We start from the raw sequence: 25,535 nt of genomic DNA on the forward strand, positions 1-25,535 counted from the left end.
CTGTATGTCCACAGCATTTTTTCCTCTGTGTTGATAGGTTGCTAGACTCCAGAAAGCTCCTCTGGCTGTTTGACTAACCAAAGTTTTCAAGTTCCAAGGTGATAATAATGAATAACGTGAAGACAAATACTCTGGTACATTTATACAAGCAGCTGAAAACGCTCTGGAGTCCGCCAGCACGACTCTGCAGCCTGGCTACCTGCACTCATAAAGACAGGAATGATGCGTGTAAGTATTTCATTTTGTCACCTGTGTAAGAGAGATGCAGAGGTACAAAGATAACAAATGTAATTGTTGTTCTTTCGTCAGGTAACTAAAAAGGGAAATTTGAGAATGTGACTGAGAGATTAAAGAAAAAAATGAACAGAAGGAGAGAAAGGAGAGATAGAAATACCTTACTGAATTGCGTGATTCCTCTCCACATGCACAATTAAAATATTGTTCATTATTTCTGTGCGTTAAGTTTGTGATTTTAACTTAACTCTAATGAAGAAATAGGCTTTAAAACAATTTTGTCAAGCAAGGCTTTGACTGTCTCCAATGAAATTCATACAAACTGATTCTGGGTGACTTTAATAGACACTACAATGTTCAGTTTTGAAAATAAGGCCCTACAGAAGTACAAACCACAAAGCCCTTGAAATTTTGGGTCTAGGAGATCTACAGTGAATGACTTATTGAGGTGCAATATATGCATAAACTAAAATGTCAAAGGCTTAGTTATTTAAAATGCTGGTTAACTTATCTTCAGATATGACTTGTGATGAGGCCAGCCAGAGATTACACGTCTACTCGCTCGTGTGGAGATAATGGCAGCTGGAGCAATAGTCAAGAGTAACATTTTACATCTAAGAAATCCCTTTGTTTCCACTATTTTTCCTCTGTAAAAATATTTAGCTTACTTTTCTCAAAGAATAGCCATATTCCTCCTTGAAAACTACAATGTGATTCTCCTCTATTTAAATTATCAAACGATAAAACTTATATTTACTTAAATAATGAGAAAACAGCTGATTTTATCTTATGTGGCAGATAGAACACAAAGCAGTATGGATGGAGACTAGCACAAGGCTTTGTTTCTCCTGAAAGTTACAAGAAATATTCAATAAGCATCCACGTTTAACAGCTCTACACTTGTAAGTGCATTTTGGAAGGTGACACCAAAATACTTTCTGCCACTAAGTGACCAGCACTTCAGAAAAACAGATAGATTAGCTGCCGAGTGCAGTGTGTGCTGTGTATATATTCCCAGACATGGAAGCTGTATGTAAGATATAATATGCAAGCTTCTCTATCAATCATGAGAAAAAAGAGCAGTTTTTATAATTATAGAATGTATGCAATATCTGTCTGAGTTCTCAGTCTAAATTTTCCCTTTTTTGCTCCTCAGAACAGAAAACGTGTTTTATTCTGAAAATATAATACAGAATGGGTATTCAATCAAGTAACATAACGGTATTTTCACCTTCATTTAAAAAGTGCCTTTAAAATCTGTAGAAGATGCCCAATTCTAGAAGCAAGATTAGCATTAGATTTTGTTGCTAGTGAAGCGTCCACAAGAAGAACCATTAACATGTTCCTAATGCAAAATGTAAGTCACGTATGCATCCATGACAGTATTTTTTCCTTTTCTGACATGTTTAGAGTACTTTCTTAGTAATACACTGAAGTTCCTTAAACTCCCTTCCTTATCAGTTTTTTCCACTTACAAGCATGTTTAGAAACTTGTTTTTTTCATTAATAATGAAAAATGAAGACATTCGTCTAGTCAAAGAAAAGCCCCACAGTAATATTTATAAAAACAATGTTTTAGCCTTACAAAACAGTAGCTTTTCTACGAAATTCAGATTAAGTGTATTAACTAGGTGTATGTACTAGCAGCTTTTCTAACGAATTCAGATTAGAGGCTCTAATTAGAAGCCTGTACAACTGTAGGTACACCCATTTGCACAAGGATGTACACACATGAGAACATATCCTAATAGTCACAAGCAACATCTGTATCACTCCTTTACCTGTAATTATCAGCAAACTTTTTTAATGTTTGAGATTCAACAGCTAAAACCAACACCTGTGCCTAAAAGGGTAATGATTGGGCTCATACCATACTGCTCATCGTGTGCAGTGATATGAATTACTGCTTCAGAGGAGAAATCCGGAGAATCTACTGTAACTATGGTTAAAAAGATTTCTTATTATTCTGTATCCTCACTTTGTTATTTATTCATCTTTATATTTGAAGTAATAAATTAAGACTGCAAGTCCAATGACTTCCGATTGCAGAAGCCATAGAGAAAATATAAATCTAGACCCTTCATTAAAAAGTAATGAAACCTAAAAATCAGCAGCACAGAATCCCTATGCACAGTTCCTCACTTTCCTACCTGTTCAGTCTTAATATACCACAAAACCTTAAGGCCTATAGAATTTAAAACTTCAGAAATGGAACATATTACTATTAGTGTGGCATTTCTGTTTAATTGGTAACGGTATTGCTCTAGGAAAATTATTTGAAATCCTTTGGTGGAGTAAGAAGGCAAAGTGGAGAAGGGCTGAGATCTCTGTCTTGACATGTGATAGAGAAACTCATTATTTTGGGGGTTATCCGTGTCAGTTCCCAATAAGGGGCTAAATGATGCCGTGTTTTTTTTCCTGTGAACACTTGTCCATTGGGAGCTGCACTGAGAAATCAAAACTCAGTTTGTGCTACCAAACGTTCCAGGAAGAGCTCATACAAGGCTGTTCGATCACAAGACCACTACTGATTAAATTAACTACAAATGCTAACTGTTTTTACTCACATTCCTCTTCAATTTAAGACAGACGCTATTGATTACTTAAATCTTTCTCTATTCCATGACATTCACGCAGGAAATGCCAAAACAAACTGATTCAGAAAAACACCATCTTTGGAATGGTTGGTTTCAGCTGCCAGTGAATAAATGCTAGCTCTGAATAAGCCAGCCTGTGGGTTCCTCCATCTGGTGGCTAGACCCTGTGCATAACACGCACTGAAAGCAAAAAGCACATCCAATTACGTTCAGCTCCGCACAGATGACAGCATAAACAGCCCGTTCAGCGACAAAGACTTGGAAAAAATGGTCCATGTTTTGAAGCCTGGTAAAGCTAGGCTATTGAGCTGTTGGTTAAAGTCTTCAATTTAATGTTCATCACTCTCACTACCATTTTCCTGAATTTCATCTTTTACCTTTCCCCCCTACCCTTCCCACTCACAGGAGTCTTTCACCAAGCTGGGTGGTGATAGCTCGGACTTCTGCTATGACAATAAATAAAAGATAAAACAATGCAAAGACTGACGCTTCCCAGTGTCTCTTCTGGATTCCCATTGCGACCCCACGAGTACAAAAGTATTTTTATGCAATTCACTGGGAAAGAACTGTAGAAGCAATTCTGAGAATCAAAGGATACACGTTAACAATTTCTAATGATGTGGAGTACTATGTGGATGCCTGTAGTAAGCTCTGTGATATCTGCTAACAACAGATGGAGGTGGTAGTTTCAGATACCTTTTAACAAAATAGACAAGGAGTAGCTGGAAATGTTCTCCGTAAGGATTTTAAGGCTATGGAGTACACCCTCATCCTAATAATTACTGCCAGAGCAGAACTGAAAGGCTTTTTTCTTTCCTATCCTTTGAGAAGAAGGTACAAGAAAAGCAGAATCCTTCCATTCTTTTTTAAATGCCCACGTACAGCAGTGACACGCGATCCAGGTGTGCCATCTCCAGGACTGCACCTCCAATTGCAGTAACCAGACGCGAATTGTCCGTGAGGTTTCTTCTAAGCCTGCGTGCATAATTTTAGCAAATGTTTTTATACGGAAAAGATAAAGCCCCTATTTGCTTTACCTTGCCAACTGAAATTACCTTCTTCTTATCTGGACTTAGCCTCAGCCACTGCCTTCTCATCCAGGCTCCTATCTCAGCCAAACATTCTGGAAGCAGAGAAAAGCTCAGCATTTCACAATCTGCTGCTGCTTTCCTGTTGAGCTTAGAGTACTCTGTCAGTTGCATCCGTTTGATAAAAAGCATTGGACTGTTTATCAATAAACTGGCCTACATCACAGTCCAACTCTGACATCAATTCAGCAGAACTTTCAACGCCTTGTCATGATGAACCACAGCCAACCACCGCTGTTATCATCCAAAATCTTGATTCATACTAAAAAACCTCAAAGAAATCAACCTATCTTGGATTTCCTCTGTAATATTCAATCCAAGTGGCTGAAGCAGAGCCACGGTCCTTTAAAGTTTATATGGTTCTTTACCGAGTTTCAGTAATGTTTGTTTTTATTTTTCTAATTCAGAATGTGTTGCTATGGAAAGCACTGCTGCTCAATTTAGGACAAAAACACATTTCCTTCATGCGGGTGCGGTTTCCCAACTGCCCCCACAGTCCTGCCCTCCCTGTTCTACTTCAGAGCAGGGTGAAGCTTGTTTGAAAGCCCCTATATGAACAAAGTGCTTTATTCAACAGGTCTTTTTTCAATTATTATTATTATCCTTTTTAAAGATTTAAACCTTAAAGACTAAAATCCACTAAAGCGGAGTCGCTTTACCCCTCATTCTTACTTGACAGCTACCTGAATTAGTTTTCGTACTCTTTCTTCTAATTTTATATCCCATATGTGACAACTCTCTCCTCCCCACAATACTTAAGGGAATTTCATAGAACTGTAAACTATTTTGGCTTTGCCAAACTAGATTTAGTAAACCATCAAAAAATGCTTTGTTTCTTTAAATCAAGTTTACAGTAGTGTAAATTGGCAGTAAATCCTTTCATTTAACTGAACTTATTCTGGATTTTTACCATAGAACTGTCACCTTCAAGATGCCTTCTTGGAAATCATGTTATAAATTATAACAATCCAGTAACATGCACAACGTCTGTTTTAATCTGGATCTTTACTCCCACCCTGAACCTTTTGACACTTGCATCAATGCTAAGTGAACTGTCTAACAATTACTCAAAAATAACAAAAAAACAACAAACAAAAACAGATCTGTTAAAGTATCCATAGCTGCAAATAATTACAGAAAACATTTCAAAGTACAGAGCCATCCAGTCAGTGCCATTGTATCTGCCTCAACTGGGAAAGGTAGGAAAAAAGAACAGTGCAAATATAAGAAGACTTCAAATACTGTAAAATTAAATGGAACATCACTGTGTCTGTTTGGAAATGTTAAAAAAAAACCTGTAATAGACCTCTCTTCATGGGTGACTCGCATCTTGGGTCATTTTTGTTATATTACAGTATTCAGTATTTACTATAACTCTTCTGACAGCACCATAGATATGCACGTAACAAAGGTAAATAATAGACTAGACCCATCCTCAATGAGCTGATGATACATGAGACACGCATAAAGTACAAACTGCACGCTATCTTACTTCTCACATTGCACTTAAATTTGCCCACTTAAAACAGACGTATTAGATAAGATTTTTATTTTGCTTTCCACAGTGCTTCTGTATCACTTTAACTCATCCAATAGGCTAATTGTCAGATTTCTGGTTGTGGGGTTCCTCTTATGCAGAAAGCACGCTCAGTTCAGGAACAAGAGAGGGCATAGATGAAACCTCCCATGTGGTCCAGAAACAACAATTTCGGAAAACGTAAGAACAAAAGAAACATATTGCAATTCTGGCTGCTGTTGTTCTCTAGCTTGCTACATGAGAGCCATGCCTGTCTGGCATAAAACACCTCCTGTAACTGGGACGCTGCCAAGGAAAAGTTCTGTTTCTGAAATGGTCTAGAAAAGATGATTTTGGCCACCCTTCCTGAGTGCTGGGAACAAGGTTTAGGGCTTATGTTTCCTTTTGCACCTAGCTTTTGCATTTTTCTGTAATTTCCAAAACAAATAACACCTCACTGCCACTGAGCTTGTATTTTGAAGGGTTTTCTTCAACCCCCTAGAGATATTTTTTTTTATTATTAAATGTTCAGGCTTTACTGAAATTTATACTCAGACGTAGCATGCACATGTAAACTGGATGCAGCTTTTGTGGATGATTCAGAAGGGAAACAAAAGTGTTGTGGGGCAAAGTTATTTCTTTTCAGTTTTGCAGCTGAACAGCCAATTGTTTCTTGCACACCTGTGCTATAAGAGTTTTCCTTTGGTTGTGCTGTTCAACCCACAAGAACTGACTCACTCTGCACAACTTAAGTAGCTCTATAATAAATTTTTGTATTTTCAAAACCTTGCAGGATCAAATCCCCAAAAAGCTTGACAAGGTTTGGTCATCTTAAAGACACTGCGTAAAGCAGACTAGGTGCAGCTTGAGGCTTATTTTTAATTGCTTTTCCCATACAGAAAAGTGATAGTTACACAGAAATCAGGTTACGGTTTCTGCAACAATACGCATCTATACTGATATAGAGTATAAATAAATTAGTTAATATGGTAGGCATGACTTTTAAGTGGCCCAAGAATGCTAACTGTGATTCAAGGACAAGTCATAGAAGAATTGAATATGAAGAAATGACAAGCTTGTTTTCTTAACAGATGAGAGGAAAAAGACGTATCTCTTGTTTATACTCAGTATTCAAATATCCGAAGCTATGACAGTGTTCCCTGCTGCAGTCAAGCACAAAGCTCATGGGGGCTGTCCTCACAACCAGAAGCTACCTGCTGCTCATAAGCAGCTTCAGCAACAAACACATCTGACCTGTGCTGAATACCAGGGCATAAGCATAATCAGTAAACTACTGAGCTGTGATTAAGCCTGAATGAATAATGACCTTCAGGGGCAGCAACTGTTTTCAGTTTTATCAAATGCCTATCTCTTCTTTTTAACTTGTAGGAAGCTATGTGTGGATGGTAATAAGCTTAGCCATCCTGAAAAACATTAACAGATAAACCAAGAATTCATTGTGTTTGCAACTAAATATTATAAAAAATAAAATAGAATACTGCACTTAACAGAAAGCATACCTAGATGTGGGTGGAAGTAAAATGAGCTTCAAACACAGATTCAAAAAATCCGAATACTTGCATATGATCACATTGCTTGTCTTTGTTCATTTCCCAATGGCCTTTGTTCATTTCCCAATTGCCAGATTTTGACCTCTTTTTACTCAGTTCAGGGGTGTTTTATAAATATTATAGTGTGGATGCAATGGAGACTTCTTACACAGTATTGCAATCACTTGTTGGTTGACTCTAGTTGAATAGCTAGTCGTCTCCATTTCAGCAAAATATTCTCAGTGCTATGTCAGGTTCCTCGCTAAAACTCAAAAGCACTGACCCTAACAAGACTATAGGTCTCCAAAAGGTAAATAAGATTTGCAAAATTTTTTTAATAGACTAACAAATAAATATGATTCAAAGCATGCGGTAAGATGAAGGCCTGGAGTTGAGGTATGGCATTCTGCTCCTGCCTGCCCAATGGACCCAGCCAAAATCATAACACTTACTTCATCTCTGTGCTATCGCCAACGCTATCAGCTTTCTATGTACTTCTCTTTTTCTGCTTTGTGTTCCCCACTGGCAGCTGTAACACAGAAAATGTGCCTGAATTAACCAAGGTTTTAACTATAAAGGTTTTAACTACCATTTTATCTAAGGCCTGCCTCAGGCAGTTTCAGACAAATGCTAGACGAATAGGCCCTTTTTACAATCCCCCTAACAGGGGTATTTTGACTTTTAGCTTTTGGGGCAGATACAGATAGGTAAAGCGGCCATAACGTTAACTTTTCACTGCATGATTTGGGGTGGCACAGCGGGGCTCCATCTCTGTGGGAGAGGGATCAGGCTGAAGGCCTTCCTGCCTTCAGCTGGGAGAAACTGAAGCCTGCTACCGGTGCAAAACTAACTAAATAAGACTGATTGCTAATATCCTAAGGCATGTAAGCAAGGCCTAGCAGTTTTTACCTCAGAGGAAATACATGTTTTGTATGAGTCACACACATGGGTTAGCTTGACCATAGGAAATGGCCAACACGCACCCACAGGGAACCGCAGTCTCTTCTCTAGCACTGCCCCGGGACAAAACTCGGCTAAATACCGAGCCTTAAAAAAGTCCCGGCCCTGCAGATGCCGCTCTCCCCGCCCGGCTTCGCCTCAGGGGCACCGGGTGGCGCTGAGGGCGCCGTGGCGGCGGGCGGGGCGCGGGGCCGTGCCGGAAGGGGCCGCTCCGTGCCGGCCTGGGCTGGGCGGCGACCGGCGGGGTGCCGAGCGGTTCTGTGAGGTGCTGAGCGATGCTGCCGCTGCTGCGCCGGGCCCTGGGGGCCGCCGCTTCATGGCGGGGGACGCGACGGTGCAGCTTGGGTGCCTGCTGTTCCTACCGCCTGCGGAACGCCCGTGAGTGAGTGCCGCCGCCCTCCCTCAGCGCGGGGACGGGCTCCCCTTACGCTGAGCCGCTCCCCTCGCCTGAGGAGAGCGGGGCTCAGCCCCGAGCCCCTTCGCTGTCCCTGCCCGGTTCCTTACCCCCGCTCCGAGGCAGCCCACCTCCGTGCCGCCCCTGCCATCCCGCAGCCCCTCTGAGGGCTCCCCGGCCGGTTCCCCCCACGGCCGTCCCCGTCAGCCGCCCCCGGGCTCCTCAGGGGTTCGCCTCGCAGAAAGTTTAGCCTCGCAGAAAGTTTAGCCTCGCTTTGTCTCTGGTTCCTGCGTTGAAGCATCAGGAAACGGCAGTGACGGCGACAGCAGGCGGCCGTGGCGCTTTTGGAGGATATTTTGCTCCCCTGCCGCTGCCTTACGTGTGTGCGGTGACCTTGTGCAGGCCCATAAAGTTTGCCGCTTGCTGAGGAAGCCAAGGGGGAAGGTTGTTTAATCGCCCCTCGTGTGAGTGGTTTGATAGAAGATTCAGTTTCATGTAATTTTTTCACCTTGTGAAGGGCCATACAGCGGCTGTGTTGAAGCAGCCAGCAGCGCAGTGCTTCGGAGCCTTGGTATTTTGGGGTCAACGGGTGGACAAGGCACAAAAACCTCCGTGGGTCATCGATGTCTGGGGGCTGCAGGTGAACAAGGGCTCCCCAAATCCACGTAGCTCTCGGTTGTGTTTTTAAGCTGAATGAAATCCCAAGGAAACCACGTAAATGCGTCTGCCCTGCTCGTGAAAGCTTGAAATGCCCAAGCTGACCCCAAAAGTGGTAGTTTAGGGTTTTCCTGGTGTAGAGATCAGCTTTAGATCCTGACTGCGTAACAAGCTCTTACTCAATATTGCTGTGGGCGCTTCAGGAGCACTGCACCCTCAGCACTGCTGTAACCCCTGAGCACGGGCACGTAGGTGAGGGACTGGCACCTTCACGGGAGTATTTCTGCGTTGTAGGAGTCATCCTGGCTGGTGCCATCTGATGTAGGTTAATGGTAGTGGTGTGTAAAGAAAGCTGAAGTGGTGTGGTGAGGCTCTGGCAAAGTTATAAGTCAAAAGCTACCTTAAAACCCATTTGTAATACGAGGAGAACAATTTTCTGACAAATAATGGGGACAACTTCTTCAAAGAGTATTTTGCAAGTGAAAAAGGTGTCACCATAGATACTAAGATCTAAGTCAGACTAAGGCACTTCCCTGTGTAGCTCTGAGTCACACAACTGGCATGTTTTTCTTTATTTTTTTTAAACTTTCACGTGCATCAGCTGACTTGAATTAATCCTTTGGAGCCAATATTCCAAACCACCTTTTCTTGCCAAAAAATCTGAAGTGTTTAGTCGTGAGTTCTGGAATCATTCATTCGAGGCTGACTCTCTTCATTATCTTCTAGTGCATCCACTTTGGCAGAGTCCACTTTCAATTCCTGGGGGCAGTCGACAGTCTCCTATCAACATCCAGTGGAGAGACAGCATTTATGACCCCTTTCTGAAGCCTCTGAAAATCTGCTACGACCCAACAACGTGTCTTCACATCTGGAACAACGGGTATTCGTTTCTGGTTGAGTTCGATGATTCTACTGATAAATCAAGTAAGCAAAACTCAGAAAGATCTATTTAATGTATTGTTAATGCTTCGAGTGGAGAAATCTTTGCATGCCGTAAACCTTTGGGTTCAATAACAACATCACAAATGTTGAAAATGGTAGAACGCTCTAGCTAAACACAGGTTTACAGTGGTGGGAACCATAATACAGAAGTTCTGTGTGGGCCTAACTTTTACTATGTGTTTATTACCATGGCCATTGTGCACAGATCCTCTGTTGTAGGGTGAAATTTATTCTTACTACACAAGCCCTAATGCCCAGCCTTTTGGTAAGGTCTTGTAATATCACAGCTTTGCTTACATGAGTCAATCGTCAGTCATATATGTGTGTTATCTACTTAATTTTAAATGAGGTTCCATCATTCAGCTTTAATAAAGTAATCTACCACTTATCTCTTTTGCAGTGTTAACAGATATACGTAATGCATGTGAAATAACTAGTAGCAAAATGACTTTCACTTGGAAAGCATACATACTTATCTCAGTAAGCTTTTGTAAAATTAAATAATACTGAGCTGTGACCACAGGGAGCAGGTGCAAATGTTCCTGTTGTTATAGTCTGCATAAGTCTGTGCATGTAAGATCCAATTATGCATTCCAGCAATTTGTTTTGAATAAGCACTCTGACCTGAGCAGCTAATTTCTTTTTAATGCTCGGTAGAATTAAGTGATTTAAAATCAAGATATTGTTACTGAATTCCAGATTACTGGTAGATTGTTCCTTTTGAAACTTGCTTACCAAAGTATGTTGCTATTATATATAAAGAGGATATTTTGTAATGGTAGGTGAAGTGGTAGCAGTTGGTCAAGGATATTGAGAAACATATGATTCATGTCAATTATTCAACTTGTCTTGGAGGGAAAAATTGAGGGATCCTGGCAAATCTGAACCTGTTTGACTAGAGGTATTTACGTTTAAGATGATGACTGCTTACTATGAGAGATGCTAGAACTTCTTATGGGATTTTGCAGTGTTCTGGGGAAGGACACTTTCAACGTGCTAACGAACAAATGCTTTGATATCAGTATTTTTGGTTGATATTTGGACAGAGGTGGATAAAACAATGCAGCAAAAGCAGTAGTGGTAGAATGCATGGACCTTTCAGGGACTTGTGAAAAGTGTTCTTGTTTTTATTTTTTGTATTGTTTTTTATTGTTCACCCAGGAAGTATTCTCACCCTTGTTCATTTCAGGGCTATGATAAGTAATGAAGAAGCCATCTGCTTTTACAATACAAACTGCAATTGCATTAGTCAGAGGAGAGATTAAGATGGAGATACGCTAATGAGCTGATCAGAGATTTTTGCTTACTCATTTTAGCTCTGTTTTGCTTTTAATTTAGGTCTTTCACTTTATACAGCCATACCCTGCTATCTGTTGATGCGTTCCTGAAAAGTGTAATGGTTTGCAGTTCAGAGGATAACAAAGTCATTTTTCTCTGCAAGAACTGATGTACTGGAGGGGAGTTGCCAGCAGGAGATTAAGAAATGTGCAACATTTAAATACACGGGAACAGTATTTGGGACAAAAAATTCAAGCATAAGAGTATTGAGACCATCAATTGGACGGGGACCTTTTAGAGGCTGAGTATTCAGAGTGCATCACAGCTCTGAAAGATCTTTTCTGCTTTATGTCTACGACTAAACACTTGAGATAAATCTTTGTGTGAGCATTCTTGCTGCCTCTTTCTGGATGGCTGCCTTTTCATCGTTGTCATCATCTTCCTCAAATGAATTAAAGTTAATGAAGGGTGATGATGGCTAATGATGGTATTGAACAAATCAGCGATAGAATTCTAAACTGACAGAAGCAACAGGTTATGGGATGTTGCTGTATAAACGGTCTCGTTTCCAACTGCCTGCCTCTCTCTCCTCCACTTTTCTCTTTACTATTGCTATTTCTCATTTTTCTTTCTGCCAGCTTCTGTCTAACAATAATAGAAATCTAGAGAAGGAAGTTTATGAATGAACAAACAAACAAGAAAAAGGCAACAAAATTGAAACAGAAGATGAAAGTGTGCATCCAGGATAGACAAAAATGCCCAGCTCCTCAGATGAGGCAAAATGAGGCTTTGATAAAAGATGAAGGTAGTGCTGCAAGGGGGTGTTTGCTTTTGACCAGAACAGGAGGATGAAAAAGAGGGTGTGGAGAAGGTATGTACAGAATGTGGTCCTGTCTGTATGCATGAATGGCTTCCTCTGCAAAGAAACAAGCAGCTGATGTGATTCTTTCCTCCTCTTCCTCTTCTTTTTTTTTTTAATTCTATTTTACTTTAAAGTTATCAAAACTGTGGTAAATTGAGAGGAAATTGAAGGTGAAAATGCTCATAAAGGGATTGTAAGTTTCTTTCTTGCCACTTTCTACTGCCTGCTATAGGAACTTGATTTTCTATATACGTGTGCCAGTGCCTACTTTGTGAGCAAACATTCAAGTGAATGTGATTATTCACATGAGGAGAGTCGCTTGTGTGTTTGCATCTTTGCATAATCAGGAATTAATAGTGTTAGAGCACAGAAGCCTTAATGCTGACTTGGTAGCGCGGGCTTCATCTTCATCCCGTCCCTGAAAGTTACCTTACTCTGTTGTGATTTTTTTTTAGTGATGGTCAGTTTTGTATTTTTGCTAAGAGCTCAGGAGCAGTGGATGAGATTAATTAAATGTCGATATGCATAACTTGTTTGCATAACTATCTAGTTAGAATTTCAAAACTGCTGGCATTCAAAAAAAAAAGGGGGGGGGGGGAAGTCTTTTAATGCCTCTCATTTTTTTCTCCTTAGCATTAAACTGATTAACTTATTTCCAGAAGTAGTGTTGGGATTATGTACTTTATACGGTAGTTTGCTGTAAAATTGAAGCGTGATGTACAGTTAAGTAAAAATCAGCAAACTGGTCTCTACAGCTACATATTTATTAGTCCTTTGGAAGTAGTTACAGTCTCTAATTTACCAGATGCTCTGATGTAATAATTAGCAGGAAGACTTTGCTGGATATTCCTGGTTCAAATAGGACGAAATGAGCAGGGGGGGAAAAAAGGACACAAAAAACAGGCATAGTTTTTTTTCATTGATGTATTTACAAAATCATGAGGCTTTCAGTAAGATAACTGCTTCAATTTTATTTTCTTTGGGCAAATTTATTTGAAGGGGGCTTTTAATATGCTACTTGTCTGGACAATTCTAAATCATATTTATTAGTGTATGTCTTGTTTTGTTTTTTAGTAATTGTCGGAGGTCCCTTGGAAAACCAATACAGGCTAAAGCAGTTCCACTTCCACTGGGGAGCTATAAACGAGTGGGGTTCAGAGCACACAGTTGACAGTAAATTTTACCCAGCAGAGGTATGATGAAAAATCTGAACGCGGATACCAGAGTCTACATCTCAGGCTGTCTGTAACTATTGTGCTTGCTTGAAAGCTTTGTGTTTGCAAAGAATTGCAGCTTACTCTTAAGGATAAAGCCTGGTAGGTACTATAGCTCATCTACCTTTGTGTTAGTAAGTTCATATTGACTTAATTTTCTGGAGGAGAACTCGGGCTTAAAGTAAACATTGGCCCCGTGACTGAAAGTTTCAATAAGTTTTTCTTCTCCATGAATGCCCACAGTGGTAGCTGCCGGACAAGCCAATAGCAGGCAGCGAAGCATAATTGCTATTCCAACTCTGTCAGGGTGGAATGGCACAAATTGCTTGCTTTTCCTCCTTTTAAAGAGGAAAAGGATCACAAAGCAGACTCTTTCACAGTCAGGACAGGTATTTATTCTTGCTTAATAAACTCCCAGGTCCCAGCTGTTGTGATGCAGATCTGGTGGACAGCAAATGCTGAGATGAAATGCACAAACTCACATCTTGTGTTGTTTGGTTGTTTGTTTTAAAGTGCTTTACATCTGAACTGCAATAAACTAAGAGTTCATGTGAAGTGTAGGATCTCTTTTGACAGTACGGTGAATGCACTGCATCTCAGCTGCTGTCTAGCGGATGTCCAAAACTTCCAATCCTTACTGCATTAAAACCACTTTGCTTATTATTAGTAAACATGGTCTTATTATTTCTAAATATTCGTTTATGATTGCTAAAGGTGGTTTATTATTACTACAGGTTTATTATTACTACAGGAAGGTATCTCCGCCTGTGGCAGGGTGGTTGGAATTAGATGACCTTTAAGGTCCCTTCCAACCCAAACCATTCTATGATTCTATAATAACTTGCAGCACACTTCAGCACAGCTGGGATTTTTAATAAAATCTCAGAAACCTTCTTTCAGATATTAGATAATACAGCAGGAGAGCTGGGTATGTCAGGAGCCTGGAGCACTGTGGGGTTTGACGGTTTAAATTCTGAACTGACAACAGGGAACAGATCATGTCATAAGAGTAGGAAGGAAGAAGGGAATCAATGGAGGAGAGAGTTTCCAGCAGTTTTATCTAAGGAGGGTTTCCTGTTGTAAATCTGATACCTGCCAGAGCTCTGAGAGCATGAGGAATATCACAAATACCTGTAAGAAAAAATAATTTTAAAATATATAGTCATCAAAAAAGAAGGGCAGTACCATTATTTTCCGATAACGCTTTGGTCTTCATTTTTGTGCTCTCTGATTTCTGTGGTAGCTGACTACAGTGTTGCAAATTGCCAAGGACCAAAAGTAGCAAAGATCAAAAGTCAAATTTCTTGCTACTATTGCTGTGCAGTCTGCATGTGCTGATTTCTCATTCATTTGTGTTTCAGCTGCATTTAGTACATTGGAATGCTGTCGTATACCCAACTTTTGAAGAAGCTGTGATGGAAGGCAACGGCTTGGCTGTTATTGGAGTGTTTTTAAAGGTAATTTCACTTTGTATAGTAAGCTGTAATGACGCCGCCTTAGTTTTAATTTGTTAAAGCACATTTAGTACAAAATATCTCTAGATGGCTTTTTTGATTGTCTCAAAGTTCTGATTAAGCAAGATGTGGAGAATGTAACTCTTATTCATCTTTTGTAGCTAGGAGCACATCATGAAGGGCTGCAGACCCTGGTTGATGCCTTGCCAGCAGTTAAACACAAAGTAAGTGTTTTTAAGTATCCCACCAGTTATCTTTCAGCATAGCTAATGGTTATTCAACATAAATGATAGTTTAGGCATAATAAAATGCTAATAAATGCTTTCTTAAATGTCAGCAAACGGCCTGATCGGTGTGTAGGGTAAGTTATTGAATATACTGGAGAAAAATGCTGTTTTTAAAGGAGGAGATTGTATACCTCAAGCTTTCCAAACACCTTGGTTTTAGAAATGGCGCTCTTAATTTTGTGTCCCCTTAGAAGAGCATGTATACGTTTAATATTCTCCTCACTGAAGCCTCCTTTCTACTTCTGTGAAAACAGATGCCATTGGATCCTTTTTTTTTCTATTTTCTTTTTCTTTCTGGAAGGAACTTTCTGCATTGTGTAAAGTGGTAGTTTTTTTCTTGTGTAATTAAGACTTTCTGATTTTTGTCTGCTCTTTGAGGAGATAATATATTGTCTGCTTGTTCTTAAACCGTAAAATTTTCTGCTAAGGCAATGTGATTCGATCTTCATAGCTCAGTTCTGACTTCTGCCAGGAGAGGGAGTGCTGTGTCTCTCTGATCTTGTATGCAAGCAGTTCATACTCCTCCAAGTGTTGATTCCATTTTGAAAGTACATGGAAAAAGGATGTGTCAAAAATATTTCTGGCTTGCAAGCACACTCAGTTGAAGTTGCTGTGCCATTATTTATTGCAGTGAGGATTGTTTTTATCTGAATTAAATATTTATGGCAGTGTAGTGGAAACCCAGACGAATGACAAACAAATTGGTTCAGTGCAAAAAGAGACCTACAAAAATCTGTAAATATACATCCATTATGAAAATATAGTATTTTATAGCATCTGGATTTGAAGTAAGCTCAGGATAAGGTCTTCAAAAATAACAATAGTATCAAATGTTAGTTTTATTGAGCTGCATGTGGGCTTCTCTAAAAGGATTCTCATTTCCAAAGGTGTTGGTCACCCAACAACTCAATCAACACTTGTTTTAAAATGTTTGAAAGCCCTTGTTGCCTTGCCAGCCTCATCACTGACTTAAGCACCAAACCTTAGGAAATATCATCCTGGTCTGGCGGAGGAGGGAGGACAGTTGATAACTGCTCTGTCTTTGCACCTTCCTTTCTCACATGATGAATGGAAATTCCCACACAGATTCTCTTGTCCAACCTTCTATTTTTAAAGAATTCTTGACTGCAGTATTTCTCATTCTCAGTGGGGAACTGATAAAGCCCATCTCAGGATAAACAGGATCTTCCTTCCCTGCATTGCCATTATATCCAGGAAATACCCCAGGAGTAAAATATTTGTGTAGGAAATCATGGGTTCTGAAGCTCCTATATTCCGACTGGTATCTCACTTGTGGGAGCACACAGTCTTAGAGACATGAATAATGGATGTGGTTTAAATAGAATTTTATTCCTTTTCCCTCTCCTTTCTGCCTAAAATAATTTAGTGGAAAAACCGTATTGTTTGTGATCTTCTAAGCACATCTGACAGAACTACCTGAATTTATTCCCTCATTCATTCTTTTTTTGTTCATGTTTGTTCAACTCTCACAAAGATGCAGTCTGTTGCTTCTTTGCACACCTTTTTTCTTCTGTGCTGAATTCCTAGTGGCTTGTGTGGGGAACAGCAATACTTAAATATTTACTCACTAGCTGCCTCTGCCTCAAACCCAGCTTAACAATTTGTTACAAGTTTTAGGTTTTAAATTATTATTTTATGTAGATTATTACTAATATTCACAACACATAATTTTGCACATGAGACGTGTACAGTACTTAATCTCATTGTTAAGATCTTTCAATCTTCTGTCCTTTTTCTTTTCTCAAATTGCAGTTTTTAATAGTAAGTTCTTTCTGGGTTTTAGGACACTGTTATTGAGTTTGATGTCTTTGACCCCTCCTGTTTGATACCTTCATGCCCTGATTATTGGACCTATGCGGGCTCTTTGACTACTCCTCCACTTACCGAATCAGTCACATGGATAATTAAGAAGAAGCCAATAGAGGTCGACGAAAATCAGGTAAATCTCTTGCTAACATTTAATGCCATGCCTGTTTAACTGTCTGCTGCCACAGAGGGGAAGATGCACAGAAGTAGCTGCTTCCCAATATGAGTAACTCTGTGTATACACAGAGATCAGCAGCTGCTTCACACCAGTTTTTGTCTGGAGGGGGTATCCTCACCTTAACAACAGATACTGAAAGACTTAAGACCTCAGCAGTAACCAGTTTAAGATGCTTTTCCAGCTTCCCAAACAGTTGTATCCTGATCTCTGATAAACAACACCTTATACTGAAAACCATGCCTTGAAAACTTATAAGGTTATTTACTAGAAAAATGTGTGATTTGCTCTCTTTACCACAGTGCAGTCCTTCTTGTGGTAGGTAGGGAAGAGAAAGGGCAAATTCTGTGAAGTTCTGACCTCTGCCCTTTTGTGCATATTCCTGGTAGTGCTGTATTTGCATAGAAGTCTTGCAGAGCCTGCAAGGGCTAATTCTCTATTCTTCCCCTGGGCAGGCTCTGAAGCTACCAAAGGGTGGCAGCGCTGAGTTATTCACATGGCATTCTGATGGCCAAAGATAGAATTCCCATTGGGTTTTCTCCTTTGCCTTTTTGTAGGCATGTTTACTTGGTAGTTGGCTGTAATGTCCTTGATTTTTTTTTAAATATATATTTATTAAATTTTCTTTTAAAAAGGACAAACAAAGGTTTCAGCAAATGCTAATTCACAGAAGTTAGTTCAAATGGAGGAGTTGATTATCAGTAGTCTGCTCTGACACCAGCCCTGAATTGTTATCATATGCCCTCTTATTTTTAATTTTAGTACGTTGTTGTACAATGTGATGTTATTGCTTGGCATGAAATAGATGTATAGATGAATAAAAAATGGTCAGAAGGAGGACAACTGCATTTGTTACTGGGAGTTTTCAGGATTTTTTTGTCTGTTCAAAGAAGTAGAATAAATGGAAAGGCCTTACAGCATAGAACAAATCTTGGCGATGATTGCAAATAAGTAAAAATGAGCAATGGTCCTATCTACATTTTTTTTTGTGGTTTGAAGCACTGAAAGAAAGTTTCTTCTGCACTTTTTTTTTTTGAGACTTTGGTTAATAATTAAATGCAAGTGGAATCACAGGAGGCAAAATACTGTTTTTTTTTAATAGAACTTCTGCATGCAGCTAGACCATCTGGGTAGTAAAATCTTAACCCTGAAGAAAAAGCATGTATGTGATCTTAATGCTTTAGTATACATAAAGGAACAGGATGGCAAGAACTGAGGATTGTAAGACAGCAAGGAGAACTGAATGCATAACTTTTTTTTCCAGTTCAAACTTTTACTCATTTTCTTGCCTCTTCTTCACTCATTCTGTTATGGCATAGAAAGGCATAGAGTTTACTTAACATTGTATTGCCTTTGTGAGCATTGAAAATCTGATCTGCTGCACACTTTAATCCCCAGTTCTCAACCACTATTGAGAACAACAACTGTTGTTGCTTGTTCAGATTGTCTCTTTTTCTGGGTGTCAACATATGCAACAGAACTCCAGGAAGGGTGCAAATTAAGAAGTTGGGAGAGATTTATTTAAAGATAGCGTTAAGTTCCAGTGTTCAAATGGGAATTGGTTCCATCTAAGACCTGACACATTTGAAATCAAGTTTGCCTAAAGATGGCATATGGTCCACAGCTCATCTTCTGCCTTGATATGGATGATGACATAATCTTTACCAGCAGATGACAAAGAAGTCCCAGAAGGTCATGCTAAAATTTCTCAAAATGGGAATGTAATATTGTCTCTGATAATTTCCAAGCAGGAATGACTGTGTTTTGTCATGTACTCCAAAAATTCTCCAGTTAGCAAAGTCACAAAATTGGCCGTTTCTCATTCTCAGCTGGAGGCATTTCGGATGCTGCTCTTTACTTCAGATGGTGAAGAAGAAAAGAGGATGGTAGACAACTTTCGCCCTCTTCAGCCATTAATGAATCGAACCGTCCGTTCATCCTTCCAAAGCAGCCATGTCTTGAATATTGAAGCACAGCACTCGGACCGTGCCCAGCAGATCAGACCATAGGTGGCCCATGAAATGTCAGTCCAGACTGCAGTAACTGGGTTTTACTTTACTTTGTAATTATTTTGCCTTTTTTGCAGTGTGGGTATGCCATACAGTTTCACACTTGGCTAGTTTCAGTTCTGCTAAGCGCCTTTTTTTTTTTTTCTTTAGGTAAATGATATAAACTTAACAAATTTACTCACTTGAAAGCAGGGATCAATAAGGAACTATTTTGAAAGTTAAAGGGGAAAAAAAGGCAGGAGATCTTTTTCTTCTTTCTGTCTTCTGAATTGTTCTGTGTCTTTTCAAAAGCTCTTTCAGTGACTTGCATGAATTAATAGTCCCAACTGAAGACACTTTAGCAAGCAGGAAGTGTGAAGTCTTAATACTGATAAAGGTCCTTTGTGGAACTGCTTCAGAGTTTTGGGAAGACAACTGTCTTCTAGTCACATTCACAGAGATGTTTTTCCTTTTTTTTTTTTTTTCAAAACAACAACAAAAAGACTTGGTGCTCAGCATGACAAGAGGAGAAGGAAAAAACTGGCTCACAGAATCTAGCCGATTTCTGTTAGATTGACTGTATGATGTGTTTGATATGGATGATACAGACTGTCTGCTCTATCTATACCCCAAGCCAGATGCCTTTTTCCAAAACCTTGTAACAAATGGAGAAGCTTTTAATTTTTGCAGCTTTCACTTTTCCATGTTGATAATGTGCCAGGAGAAGAGATCAGGAGAAGAGAATTCACCGGTATCTCAAGACTGGCAAGAGCAGCGAATTAGGTGAAAATGTCCCATGGAACCCGGGAAACTGAGCACATCGGGGGAAAACAAAACTGGATGGGTACCAGCTGATCCCTTGCCCCCTCTCAGTGGGATTTGGGGGAAAATTTTAGTTTTGAAACCTAATTCAGTGCTAGCAGAGTATGGACGAAATGTGGCGTTCAGATACCTGAGAGAGTTTCTTCAGCAACTTGTAGAGCACTAATGCACTCTTTCCACAGTTTTGTCTTAAAAGAGATATCTACGTTCATGACAACTGGGGACCAGGTTATATTACAGCACCTTATGGTAACAAAGTTAAATGATGGTTGAAACTTACTTGTGGACCACACAAATTGTTACGTAAGTTGCCAGTTGTGGAGCCTCCTGCTAAAGTTATGGTCCAATTGCCACAAATGTTGTCTACCTCTGAAGTATACTACTAGCCACAATTTTCTTTAGTGCAGCTTTTTCAGTGGCTTCTTACGCTTTACTGTATTTAACAGTGTGTCTATGCATGAACTTGTGTACAAAATGCACAGGCGCATTTTCTGATGAGGAACAGTTCTGTCTGTAAACCCATGATACAATCTTAATTGGTCCGCTTCTGCCATTAAGCAGTCACTGGTTGCTGGTGTCATTCAGTACGAACGATGCCAGGACACTAGCTTGTCAATGATAAATTCAGAACTTCGGAATCCATACTTTCCAATTCCAAGTGTTCACTTTAAAAGCACTTTAACGCTTTTTGAAATCATTAGGGTCACACTAAAGCTTTTGAATGTTTTTGTTTAACCCATTAAGTTCCTGCCTTTGCTTCCTTAATAGCTCTACCTCAGGCGTTTGTTGGGTTGCAACAGTTGTGCCTTTCTCCTGGGCAATATAAAATGTGCCCACTTAACTTTAGAGTAAAGACAAGAAAATCTCTCTCCATTCCCTGTGTAGTAGTGTGTGTTTGTGTGTGTGTATATATATATATATATCTTCACTGTGTAGTATGTTCAAAATGGCAGTATGTATCTTCAGTTTCATCACCTTTCCCAAACCCTTACAGCTTAGTTGAACTATACCACGTATGTCTTTGGCATCATCAACCAGATTTTTTTTTACTGTGTTTCTGGTGCACAGAACTATATCAGGAATGTTTTTTCCAGAGAATGACAGGTTCCAAAAACAGTTTTAGAAGGGACATCTGCAGATGTGAAATTAGGAAGAGAATTCCTTCACTTTCTGCCTGAGTGTACTCAGGATCTAGTCATTGTTAAACTGGAGGTTTTCTTTCAGTGCTGTTCAAATGCTTTTTTCTGAGGAGGACCCCTTGGAAAAATGGCAGTGATCGAGAACTGGCTGCCTTGCAAATATCTTGTATGTCTTTGAGATTTTTGCTTCCCATTATTAGCAGTTAGGATGACTTTGTATTTTTTTCTCCTAATGTTGCCTTTACATTTAAAAATGCAGGTGACTCAACAGCACTAAGCTAGATATACGTAGCCTGCATCAACCGAAATCTTTAAAGCTGCTGCCTTATAAATATTGAGGTGGATACAGTAAAGGGAACTGAAATAAGCTCTGTGAGATCAGTGAGAAGCCAGCTATTTGCTTTACTGGTAGAGGAAAACCGTTGGGATTATAAAGGGAACAACCTGGCCTAATTTGGATCGGTTTGAATTACCAGCTAAAAACATACATGAAAACTTAACGTGCTTAAAGTTGCAAGTTAAGACAGCATCTCTGAATTAGTACATAAACTCCCTTATGAGGAATTCTTTTCTTGTGGTTATTAGTTTAAGTCCTTAAAAACAGTCAGACCCTCCCTATCACAAGGGAATGGGTCTTTAAAAAAAGCTTCATGCAATTGCTCAAAGTTTTTTGGTTGCCTTGGTAATTTTCACAAAGTTTTTGCGTACCTCTGATCTGCTGAGCTTGTTTCACTGGCTAATATAGCTTTGCTGGCATATGCAAATACAAAATGCACATTTTGTTCTTAGGGAACTACCGTGGATAAATGTTTAATTTTCAGATGTTTTTGTTATGCTGTAGCATGCTCGTATCCAACTAAGTTCTCACTGGTCATGTTTGCTCCATTGAAGGAAATTTCCTTCCTATTTGGGTAAATCTCTTTAGCATGTTAACCACCATGCTGAGATGTCTGAGATGTTGTTGAATACTCTGTCAGTGATCTAAGATAGAAAATTCTCATAGAGGTTTGCTTATTCTGTTAAAGTATTGTCATGGAAGTTTTGTTAGCGAATAGGTGTATTATCTAGTCATACAGTTAACTTATACTCTGTATATTTATATAAAATCACATTTAAATATTCTGACATAAAATTAATCAATTTCAGCACTGAGTTTTGAATATGTGTGGAAATGAGGTCAGCACAGAAAAATTTAACTGGACTGTGTTACAAAAATAAGCTTTACAGGGATTTTCTGTTACAGTTACTGTGCTGCTTTTTGAGTATGTCTTGCATTGACATGTTAGTGGTTTAGAATCTCCGGTACAGACGGGCAGTATCACTGCTGCAGTGCAGATTCTTGTTGAAATTAGCAGACCAGTAATGAAAAGAGAAGGTTTCTTTCATCTTTTTTGTTTTTAGTTGCTTTTCTTCTGTTTGTATTTTTTTCCTAAACTTTTATGTTATAATGACTGTATTGCCCTTGTGAAAGCTAACTTCAAGGAGAATAATTCTATGTGTATGCACGTGTATACAAAATTATAGATGGGATATAATTCTTTTGCCTTATTCTTCCAGTCACATATGGGGAAAAACAATTTGGTTGAATTGGTGGATGTTAGCTAATATTTGTAGTGACTTTGCGCAACTGAGTTAAACTGTGTTTGAAAGGTATCTGCATAGGAATCTTTAGGCTCTTCTATTAGAAGGTACAATTGAAAAGGGTCAAAACAGACAATTGTATTTGTTGTTGCAATAGTAATCACTTCTGTTACTTAATACCGTACTGGGAGACATTCCTGTGGCAATAAGTATTATGAGTTAAAGACTGGAGAGGAAATCGTTTTGAGGAGGGCTTGTTGAAATGCGAGTAGAAGGCTTCTGAGCATAGATCTGTGTTGATCCAACCTCCTTTCAGTATTTAAATACTGCTCCTAACAGAAATCTTGTTCTTAGCAACTTCATAGATGGAATGACTTTACTTGGCATTAGACATTTGATCCATATTCCTACATTCAAGAACTTCTGCACCAGTGCACTTCAGGTACATACCAACACATACACCCGAGCAGTCTTTTGTTGTCTTCTGTTCTGGATGGCTTGCATTGGTTATTTTTACTGCAAGTCTGACAGGAGTGTATCTTTTGGCTTTGAAAGCTATAGAAATTAAGGTTGCTTTGATCTCACAAAAGTCTGCTGGGTTTTAATGTACTGGAATTGTATGCTGCATACTTTTGAAGGAGGGACCCTTGTTCTGTTCAACTTCATAGTCAATAGTGTTTGCTTTAAAATTTGAATACCTAATTTTGAATGTCTTAACTTGTACATGTTGGCACATCTCTACTTTTTCTTTCCTTGGTGTATCTAGTTTTCATGGCAGTTATTACATTGTATATTTTAATGTATGTAACCTACCTAATCATAATTGTCTTTGTGGCCAACATATGTAACGGGGAATGCTTTTTATTCTCCTAGGATACAGGCCTTTCTTTTCAGTTTTTACTTGATGTAAAGAAACTTGTAGCTGCTGTGTTTTTAAACTGTTAAATTAGTGTGCAACTATGCAATAAAGAAACAGAGAAACCTGTGTCTCTATTCCACTGTGTAATTAAACTCTCCAAGCTAGAAAGTAGATTTTCTGTCAAGAAAATAATATAATTCATCCTTCAGAATGAACCAGTTCATTATGAGTGGAGTCTAATCAGATGTCAGACATGGTGATACTTCAGTCTGTGACAGACTGCTGAACCGTATTGTAGTTGCAATGAACGAACAATGACCTCTGTGTTGCAGCTGCAGGGATGGAAGGATATTTAATTATTTGTTACATTCAGCTAGATGCAACATGCTGTCTGAAATGGGATTGCAACTTTCTAAGATCTTTACTAAGCTACCTTGTTTGGTGTTTAGTATTAAACTGGACCTAAAGAAACTGTCGGCTAATTTTCTTTATTGTGTAATTAGTGTTGATAAAACTGAGTGGTCTGACGTGTGGTGTAACTCAGAAAAGTTTCACATTTAGTGATTTTTTTTATAGTGCTTCTACTGTTACAGCTTTAATAATGTTCTTGAATAACCTAAAAAAAATAATTAAAAAGATTTAAAACAAATTACTTTTACTAGTGATAATTGACTAATCAGGTAAAACAAATATTAATTCATCTACCTGACTCACAGCTAGCCAGGCTTAGGGTCTAGGTATCATACAGATAGGTTACGCTAAGCTGAATTTATTCAAACAAGTTTCAACTTCTTTTGATAGAAGAGTTAGGAGGCTGTGTTCCTGGTTAAGGAATTCAACCCTAAAAATAGTTGCAGACAATACTTCTATGTAAGGACTCCAAAACTGTGGTAGGCAAGCCATTTCAGTAGGAAGAAAGATTGGCACAGGTTAAGCATAATGCCAGCTCCACTAATACTATTTAAGGGTTCCAGAAGCTACCACCACTTCTACTTTACCTGGCAAAAAAAGCTTAGACACTTGTAGTAGTATAGCTTGAGCCATTGGTTAAAGAAGTAGCTTACTTGGTTCCAGTAGGCCATCTTATTTTGATCAAGGCAGCTCTCCTGATAAATGGTTAACAGCATACGCATTAATTCTAACAAATGACCAATTTACTTCTGGTGTTGGTAATTATTTGCCTTCCTGACAAATAATTTTTACTGACTTTCTTTTTGATGTGACAAACCTGAAGTGCCTGAGTACTAGCATATGGAGAACTGATTGTATAATCAAATTGTCTTCAAAGATTGTGCAGAATGACTTGGGGGCCTGAAGAGATTTAATGTTTGCGGTTAGAACTGATAATACTAATACTTAGCACTTGTGAAGCGCTTTGAAGATGCAAAGCGCTATCTGAACACACCCTAACACCATAACTGCAAAGCAGGTATTTTCTCAGTGTACAAATGGAGAAACAGTTGCAGAATTAACTCTGGTTGATATGCAGTAGAGCCAGGTATGTGTTGACTTCAGATGTGGCAGTTCAGTGGCAGTTGTGCTACTACTCCACTGCTTCTTGATCCCGGGATTTCCAAACAGAAATGATGTCAAAGCTGAGCCTGAAGTCTGCAAATTCTTGGCTGCCAGACTGTTAATAATTTCCCTTCTGGAAGAATTGGATGCAGAGAGAAAAAGATAACTTGGTCCCATTGTTCTGAAAGCTAGTGGAAATTTCTGCGAATTAGCTGTACTATCAGGAGTAAAATACCAATTGGCTAGCGGTTAATTTACTTGTCTTCAGGTAAGAACCGGGTCTAGAGCACTGGTGAAGTAAATCTCTTGAATGATTTTGTTCACTCAGGTGTGCAGCTAAATTTGAGCATTCTTCTGAAAATGTCTGAAGCATGCATCTTGCTCCAGTTCCAGCCTCGTCTGCTGGATCCTTGTGTAGCAAGGCTAACACCCAGGCAATCCTTTATGTAGTATGCACTTGGTTTTTTCCTAATTGAACGTTTTGCCTAGGATAAATGAGATATGGTAACAAGTAAATGTTGGTAAATCTTTTGAAAAATAATTCGTTTAGATTGCAATCATATAGCCTGGGTGACAGGGCTACTGTTAAGCTAGTA

At 39.2% G+C, this 25,535-nt stretch overlaps 1 protein-coding gene across 3 annotated transcripts; it reads left to right on the top strand.

Annotated features, from left to right (window-relative positions):
* On the top strand, positions 1-23,550 carry CA5A (carbonic anhydrase 5A). Of its 3 annotated transcripts, none has more exons than XM_013197592.3 (7): positions 1-228; positions 9,723-9,920; positions 13,153-13,271; positions 14,654-14,749; positions 14,908-14,970; positions 16,838-16,993; positions 18,865-23,550. In XM_013197592.3, the coding sequence occupies exons 1-7, from the start codon at positions 108-110 to the stop codon at positions 19,042-19,044; spliced, it is 933 nt and encodes a 310-aa protein (XP_013053046.1). In that variant the 5' UTR covers positions 1-107; the 3' UTR covers positions 19,045-23,550. The 3 variants fall into 3 exon arrangements, with proteins under 3 accessions (XP_013053046.1, XP_047931090.1, XP_047931091.1); XM_048075133.2 differs by lacking the exon at positions 1-228 and adding an exon at positions 8,083-8,323; XM_048075134.2 differs by lacking the exon at positions 1-228 and adding an exon at positions 8,188-8,327.
* The last annotated feature ends 1,985 nt before the right edge of the window (positions 23,551-25,535 follow it).

The sequence above is a fragment of the Anser cygnoides genome, chromosome 12 (assembly GCF_040182565.1).
Source record: "Anser cygnoides isolate HZ-2024a breed goose chromosome 12, Taihu_goose_T2T_genome, whole genome shotgun sequence".
Classification (NCBI taxonomy): Eukaryota; Metazoa; Chordata; class Aves; order Anseriformes; family Anatidae; genus Anser; species Anser cygnoides.

Coding starts and splice junctions, on each gene's coding strand:
- CA5A (XM_013197592.3), top strand. CDS start 108: ATGAATAACGTGAAGACAAATACTCTGGTACATTTATACAAGCAGCTG. Junction 229..9,722: donor TAAAGACAGGAATGATGCGT/GTAAGTATTTCA, acceptor ATTATCTTCTAG/TGCATCCACTTTGGCAGAGT. Junction 13,272..14,653: donor GTAAATTTTACCCAGCAGAG/GTATGATGAAAA, acceptor TTTGTGTTTCAG/CTGCATTTAGTACATTGGAA.